At 41.7% G+C, this 8,035-nt stretch overlaps 1 protein-coding gene across 1 annotated transcript; it reads right to left on the bottom strand.

Moving 5' to 3' along the window:
* Positions 1-266: 266 nt before the first annotated feature.
* Positions 267-7,931, bottom strand: LOC112466083 (structural maintenance of chromosomes protein 4-like). The gene is made up of 8 exons (XM_025033971.1): positions 6,984-7,931; positions 6,735-6,926; positions 6,464-6,640; positions 5,279-5,571; positions 4,900-5,179; positions 4,183-4,779; positions 1,728-4,060; positions 267-1,055 (listed from the first exon to the last, which is right to left on the bottom strand). The coding sequence occupies exons 1-8, from the start codon at positions 7,230-7,232 to the stop codon at positions 914-916; spliced, it is 4,263 nt and encodes a 1,420-aa protein (XP_024889739.1). The 5' UTR covers positions 7,233-7,931; the 3' UTR covers positions 267-913.
* Between the last annotated feature and the right edge of the window lie 104 nt (positions 7,932-8,035).

The following is an 8,035-nucleotide window of genomic DNA, read 5'->3' as shown; positions in this document are numbered from 1 at the left end:
CCAGGTCATTTCACGGTGAGGCAAACGCGCGCGACCAGCCTTGAGACTTTTCCGGGTTTTTAAGCGTACCACTCATTCATGTGATGCTAACGTAATCGTGACCACTTGAGGTGGACATCCAAACGCCTGAAACTCGGCAAGCATGCGCAATGATTCTTACAACTAAAGATGCATTTCATAATTTTGAGGAAAAATTATGACAAGAGTAAATAAAGATCAACGTGACAGGATTATGCGATAGGCAATAAAATTAGGCGTGTAAAGTATTCCAGTTCTTGTTTCAATAGGAATCATATTTTAATATAGTTTCTGGCGACATGTACAAACGTATAAAAATATTGCATTTTGCACTTATGGATCCGCTCCTCTTAACTGAACTAAGTTATATGTATATATACTATATGTATTCAGAACAAAATACGTATGCATATTTTGGTATTTAAGGCTAGAAAGAAAAAAATGTAAAACGCAAGAAATTACAAAAAGTACAGATAAAAAGAGCAAATCCTGTATTCTATTCCGCTACACACAAGCATCGTTCTCAAATATAGATCTTTACATATTATAGAAAACCTTGAATCGTGAGAGAACTGAAAACTTGCGTGTGTAACATTAAATTTACAAAAAGATAGAATTATATCGACAATTATTTATCTATTTTATCTGTAATACCATTACGATAACTTTCCACATAGTAAGTTAGTTCTCTCATACTCTCGGCCAACACTAAATAGTTACGGAAATAAGAAATAAAGTCGCACCTTAAGCTGCAATTTACTGTCCAAAAAGATAACAGTAACGGCATTTATATTATTAACTTATAATAGGTATTTATACTAGTTTCTGATAACAAGCTTCGCGCGATCGTTTCGCACGTGCCGTTCTTTGATTATGGAAATGTCGCATCACACGATCACTTCGACTTTTGTTTTTTCCTAACAGGTTCCTTGGTAATCCCATTCTCTTCTCTTTCCGTGCTTTTTCTCACGATCCTAGCGGAACGTCGAGTTGTTGGCGATTGCTGCGGCGTCGGGCATACTGCTAATTCTGGAAGACTGCAACAATTAACATTAATGATGTAACGATAAATTTCAATGTAAAATTTATAATGACAGATAATAAAATTATTTCAATTATTTCTTTTGTTGCTTTACAAAATTTTATTATTTTTATTACCGGAATAAACATCGTTATTTATCAGCTTGCGTGAATTTTAGCGAAAGATACTTATTTTTTAAGTTATTATATTATAATGCAATAAAAGTCCTTTCAATTTAATATCTTTGAATTTTTTCTTTCATTTTGCTTTAGCTTACGTATCTCTAGGCGTTACAAGTTTCGCATTAACAGTTGCAAATATAGTATGCAATTGGACGGTTTGAAATAAAGCAAAGAAGAGCCGATCAAGAAAGGAATTACTTCACGTGATGACTCAAGACAACTAATATCTAATCTCTTTATTGTAAAAAACATATTCTTTATTTACTAATTCAATTGATTAAGTAGTAAAAAATAAAATAATCTTTGTCAAGATCAGTAATTCAGTAATTGTTCAGTATCTTATTCAATGAAAGATTAAAAACAGCTTCCGCCATATTTATCATGTATACAAAAAACAAATTTATTTCGTATAATGCAATTTAGAAAATTATGTAATTTTTCACCTCATAATGCAATATGGTTTACAATGAGAAATCTGGAATCTAAAAAAATAATGACTTCAATACCCTAGTCGATCGACTTTTAACCGCTTCCCGTTCGGTGTCGTCGTTGCATTATTTTTTGCGTTTGTGTCCTCATCTAATGGAGTTTCCTTTGAGTGATTTTTCTTCGCGGGTGTCGTCTCTTTCCCACTCAATGACGCCCCTTTCGCATTATTGTTCTTCGCGGGCGACGTCTCTTCGCCATTCAAAGATGACCCTTTCTCCTTATTATTCTTCGCGGGCGCGGTGTTTTCCTTGCGCGAGCTCGCCTGAGTGCGTTGCGTCAAGGGCAATCGCGATTTCTGCGAGGCCTGGGACGCGTAGGTCTTGGAGGTGAGCTGCGTGGGAGGCGCGATACCATTGTTTTCATAATAACGGGCCAGTTGTAGAGTCACAGTTTTGGAACAGTTAAACGTTTTGTAGATGCCCACCAGAGAGTCGGCCAGCTCGAACATGTTCGAGCGCAGTGAAATGACGATAAACTGCGCGTTCTTCGTGCGCTCTTTGATATAGTTACCGACGATGGAGACGTTTTTAAAGTCGAGCGCTGCATCAATCTCATCCATGAAATACAGCGGCGTGGGTTTGTAATGGTGGAGAGCGAAGACCAGCGCCAACGAGCTCAGGGTCTTCTCACCGCCGCTGAGTTTGTCGATGCTCTTCCACGACTTCTTAGGCGGACGCACGCTGAATACGATACCCTCGCTTAACGGATCCAACGAGTCCACTAGCTCCAGCTCCGCATCGCCGCCCAGCGTGATCATCTGGTACATCTCCTTCAGTTTGGTAGTGATTAAGCTGAAACCGTGTAGGAATTCCTGGATCCTACGTCGCCGAGCGGTCTCATAAATGTCGCGCATCTTATTACGTTCTGACGTGGTCTCCTCCAGATCAGCGGCACGGTTCATGTACAGCGCATCTTTCTCCTGATAGTCCGCAATGATTTGCATGTTGGGTATTTGCTCAGGTAACCTCTTCTTAGCCTTCTGCAAATTCTGCGTCACCATCTTCGCGTCCAACTGATCGATCTGCTCCTCCGTCAGATCATTAAGTGGCTCCAGAGCCTCGTGAGGAATCTCACGTAATTTTAAATGCGCAATTTTCCGGTTGTAGTCGGGAATTATTTGCTCGAGCTCCTTTAAAAGCTTCCTACTCTCGTGCAATTTCTGATCTAGGTCAATCTTCACCGCTTTCAGCTTGTTCTCGCTCGCCTGCAGTTCGTTCAGTTCATCTTTTAAAGATGCTGTAGCGTCGTCCCGCTCTACTAGCGCTTCGTTAATTTCCTTCAATTCATCCAGAATTGCTTTAGCATGTTCTTCGAGCTCAGACTTTTCCTTCTGAATGTCCCTCAGTCTCTGCTCGCAGGTATGCACATCGCTCTCTAGCGTTTCTATGTGCTTCTCTGTCTTTTTCACGTTTCTCTCAGCAGTCTTAATAGCTACCTGCAGCCGGTATATCTCTGCCTTTGCTTTGTCTATCGATTTGTTCAGCTGCGCAATTTTCGCCTGCTGATCTCGCACCCGACTGCCGGAGATCTCATCTATCTTCTTATTGATATATTCTACTTCCTTTTCCACCGAAGCGGAGCTCTTCTCGACTTTGTCCAGATGCAACTTTGCCGCGTCTACTGCTTTCTGCAATTGCGCAACCTTCTTCGGGTCCGACACCGAATTAGCGGCAGTCTTTTCCTGCGCCTTCAGCTGTGCTCGCAACGATGGCTCCTGCTCGCTCAGCGTCTGTACCTCGATACCGAATTTCTGCCTGTCGACCTTCATATCCCTCAAGCCGGTCGACAGCACATGGATTTGTTGTTCAAGCGGCTGCTGCTTCATTCTCAGCTTATTGCACTCTTCAAACACAGTATCCAACTGCGACTGCAGATTTTCGATATCAGCGTTTGACGGCTCGTTCCTCACCACCGTCTGGCCCATCCGACCTCGATATGAGCGCCCACCACCGCTCATCGTGCCCGCCAGCTCAATCAATTCGCCCTTCAACGTCACCACGCGATAACGCGTTCTGCCGTAGGCGATACGTGTTGCCTGATCCAAATTCTGCGCTACCAGAGTGTTTTGCAGACCATAATAGAATGCCAACAGCACCCGCTCATCCTCCACTTTAATCAAATCGAACAGTCGATGTACATTCTCTGGTGTTTGGATCTTCTGACCGATTTTGTCCTGAAATCGCTGCTGTTTCTCCAGAACTATAAATGTGGCGCGTCCTATGTTATGTTGCCGCAGATAAGTGATGCACGCCTGTGCCGTGGATACTGTGTCTACAACGATGTCGTCCAGTGGACCGCATGCCGTCGACACAGCGACATCGTATTTGGCATCAATGGCGCCCAAGTCACCCTATATAAAAAGAAATTCATGCAAAATGCTATTTTAAGAAATCTACTGGAGAGTTTGTCTTAAATAACAAATGCAACTCAATTTTATTATCCCACGCTTCGAGAAGTTTCTGCGACACTCACCAATCTCCCAAATATCCCAGGTATCCGTCCCTCACGCTTTTCTCTCATTAATGAATCCAGAACGCGATTCCGCGACTTGCTGGCCTGCATGGCAGAACGCTGCTCTTCAAAAGTAATTCGCAATTTCTGCAGCTGCGTGGCCTTTTCAACCTCGAGTGCTTTTGCCTCATCCAGTTCACTCTGCGCTTGCTTCAAACTGCGTTCGGTTGCCGGGATCTTCGTCTCGAACAATGCTAGCTGCTTTTGTCGCTCTTTGAGAGTACTCGCAGTTCTTTCTAAAGACTCCCGGAGATTTTCTAATTTCTCCTTCTCAACTTTCTCCACCGATATATAAAGTTCCAGCTCAGACTGTGCAATATCGTATGCCGCTTTCGCCTGATCCACGTTTTTCCTAAGAGATATCAGCTCTTTCTCCAATTTGGATCGTTCATTCAGCAATGGTTCTGTCTTTTCCCGCAGATTTGCCATCAAGGTTGCCAACGAGGTCTCTTCCTTTTCTTTGTTAGCCGTATACGTCGCGATTAGACGCTCGCATTCTTCGATGTCTTTCGTATTTTTCTCTGGTACCTTCAGTAGTTCCTCCAGCCTGCTTTTCTCCTATCATCATTGCAATTGCCAACCGTGTAATTTAATATAAACAAAAAACTCTAATATTTATAATTTGTATGTAAATTCAATATTATTTTGTTAAGATAATAAGATAAAGTAAAAGATTACCGTCTTGGTGGACGCCATGTTGGCTTTTCGTCGCTTGTTTGTTTCAACCAATTCGGCGTGCAGTAATTCATCCTTTTTACGCACTTCGTCAAACCTCGCCGTAGTTTCATCTTTCTGCCGTTGCAAAGCGTCCCACTTCTTACTCTTCTCTTTGATAATCTTGATTTTTTCTTCCTTTTGTTTGCGAACATTATTAATCTCGACCATCAAAGTGGCTTGTTCCTTGTTAAGAGCATTGTTTTTCTCTTCGCACTCGGTAAGTTCCTTTGTTGCCTCAGATCTGACAGAAATATTTCATGATTTTCAATAATTATCTGAGCTGCCGTAATACTCCACAAATAAATCAAATAATATAAAAACATTTTTGTATTTAACTCACCTTTTACAATGATAAAGCTGATGCTGCAATCTGATTATTGCATTCTCTGTCTTCAAGTACTGCACTGCCTCTTGCATAGGCTCCTCCAGGGCCTCTTTCTCCTTTTGCACCACTCTGAGACGATGTAGCTTCTCTAACTTACGTTCTGTTAATACTTCAACCTTATTCGCTAATTTCTCTAAAGGTTCTTTATAGCGAGATGTGCCAATAATATCCTCTAGAAATTCTAACATTCCAGTATCGTTTTCTTGTTGGCCCTTAGGTTTCATCAATGCAATTTGCTCTACTTCACCCTATAAGAACCGTTTTCCATGCTATTATTTGTCGATATAAAATTGAAATTTAATCAATATAGTGTTACATTAACATTACAAATGTTATATTAATTTTGAATATACAGGGTGTTTCGTTTTACATAATTTTCCCTGGCAAATATCTCGGCAAATATGGAAGATATGGAAAAAGATTTGAGACAAAAGTTGTAAGATATCAAAGGGGACAAATAATGAAATTATGGACTTGATCTTGAGTGATCTTTTCAATACCAAGTCAATGTGATCAATGTTTTCTTAAATGGAATCCCCCTTTGTTTATTGCATATTGCATATTTTTGTAGTCCTTGTCGAGACGTTTTCAACACTATAATAAAGCTCTCTTTCGTCAAGGATATCCTGAGATTCGTATTACAGTGTTTTAAAAACATCTCGACAAGGGCTACAAAAATATGCAATAAAAACTGGGGAATTCCATTTAAGAAAACATCGATCACATTAAAAAGATCACTCAAGAACCGTTTTTCCGTATCTTCCATATTTTCCGAGATATTTGCCTAGGGAAATTAAAACAAAACACCCTATATAATTTAAATAGTTTAATAATGAACTTTTGTAGATATTTTGTTAATTCTTTCAAAAAAAAAATAGGGAAACTTGTAAAATACTAAATGTAAAATGTGTATAGAAAATAGTCCATAAATCTGTATAGAATTGGTTATATTAATCTAGGAAAATAGCTACATAAAACTTGTTTTATCACAAAAATTTTTCAAAAAATTACATTAAAAAATACTTAAAAACAAAATTAAATAAGTTGTATGTTCATACAAACATTTAACTTTTCAAAGTTAAATCTATTCCTAGGTTCTACCCACGGTTCTACCTATAATGAAATATTCTGTGATTTTACCTGCAATATCAAAAAACGGTTGTGATCCAAATCAACTCCATGAAACCTCAAGAGCTTGGCAATCTCTTTAAATTGTACTTTCTTCTTATTAAGCTCATAATACGATGAACTGTCCTTAAACGCTGTCCTAGCTATGACAAACTCGCTGTCGGGAACAACATCATAGTCTTCACCAGGCTTAAAATTAATTTGATTAAAAGTTAATTAGCTTAATAATGTAACTGTCGTACTTGTACTTATATATTAATGTGCAAATTGTCATTATCGTTACCTTATCAATAATTCTTTGGAAGTGTATGGAGACAGTGCAGCTATTCAACTTAGGATGTTCGCTAGAATTGTGTATCAGGACAGATATCTTCTTTGACCTGATCTTGCTGGCACGGTAGCCAAAAACAAACAGCATGGAGTCTATCACATTGCTCTTGCCGCTGCCATTGGGGCCCACTATCGCCGAGAAGCTCTGAAAGAAAAGAAACCAGCTCAAGAACGTTTGAGGCACAGGCACCGAGATGGTTACCTTTTGAAAAGGGCCGATCACGTGTTTGCCGGCATAGCTCTTGAAGTTTTCGTTGACAATCTTAGTGATCATGAGCCTGGATCCGGTCTCGTCGACCTCGTTAAAATTCTTCAGAGGTGGCGGGATGTATATCTCGTCGTCCACCCTCAGACCGCCCTCCTCGTCCGTGTCATACCCCGTGTCCCGTGCGTCGGCTTCCATGTCGACCTCGCCGGGGGTGCTCCTTTTCGCCTGGGAGTCGCTCGCCATCCGGAGCCGCTTCTACTGCCGCGGTCGTTGTACATACGTTGCACACGCGTTGCGTTTCGAGGTTAGCTGACCGACAACATCGCCGATCGGCCCGACCCGGGGTCTATCGTACGAAATTGTCAACGCGTGTTCATTCGGGAGCACGTGAAACACGTCGTTAAAAGAATCGTCCTGTCTCGGTACGCGGCACCGTCGCGCCCGCACTCGCCTGCCGATCTTTCCCGCGCGAAGTTCGTCAACACAATCGCTGACAATCGCCAAGTCCCAACTCGCAAATCTCTCCTTCCCGAAATCCTTCCTCTCGATCACGTTTCACCACCGCGTGAACATTCTCGCGTCGCGGATCGCGGACGCGGGAATAATACAATCGAACCAGATCGAACGACAGCGAACGATAGGAGCCGAGAGCCGAGAGATCGGAAATAAGTATCGGAATCACCGACACGTCTCGGCGTTTCCAGCGCCCACCATTCGCGTCGCGCTGCGGATTCAAAATCCCGTTCGACTAACGGAAACGAACGATCGAACTCGAACCGTATGACGTTTGCCGGTCGCACGCGAAACTCACCCGATGTGGACGATGCCCCAGATCGCCGCGGAGTTGTGTGTGTCCTCGAATCTTCACGACTTCACGACTTCGCGACGTCGAAATTGTTGGCGAAATCGTCCGCGGGCAGCGGGGCGCGAAGACGCCGAGTCAAACGAGCAAAATGGCGGCAAAACGAATTCGTCCGTTTAATACATACATACATACATATACATACATACATACATACATACATACATACATACATACATACATA

This window comes from Temnothorax curvispinosus, unplaced genomic scaffold, assembly GCF_003070985.1.
Source record: "Temnothorax curvispinosus isolate PA1 unplaced genomic scaffold, ASM307098v1 QBEX01001521.1, whole genome shotgun sequence".
Classification (NCBI taxonomy): Eukaryota; Metazoa; Arthropoda; class Insecta; order Hymenoptera; family Formicidae; genus Temnothorax; species Temnothorax curvispinosus.
This window is presented reverse-complemented; position numbering and strand designations above follow the sequence as displayed.

What these genes read in the sequence shown, in the direction of transcription:
- LOC112466083 (XM_025033971.1), bottom strand. Translation starts at nt 7,232, where the DNA reads ATGGCGAGCGACTCCCAGGCGAAAAGGAGCACCCCCGGCGAGGTCGAC. An exon ending in TCCAAAGAATTATTGATAAG is followed by an intron (nt 6,641 to 6,734) that starts GTAACGATAATG and finishes ATTAATTTTAAG; the next exon opens with CCTGGTGAAGACTATGATGT. An exon ending in CAGCTTTATCATTGTAAAAG is followed by an intron (nt 5,180 to 5,278) that starts GTGAGTTAAATA and finishes TATTTCTGTCAG; the next exon opens with ATCTGAGGCAACAAAGGAAC.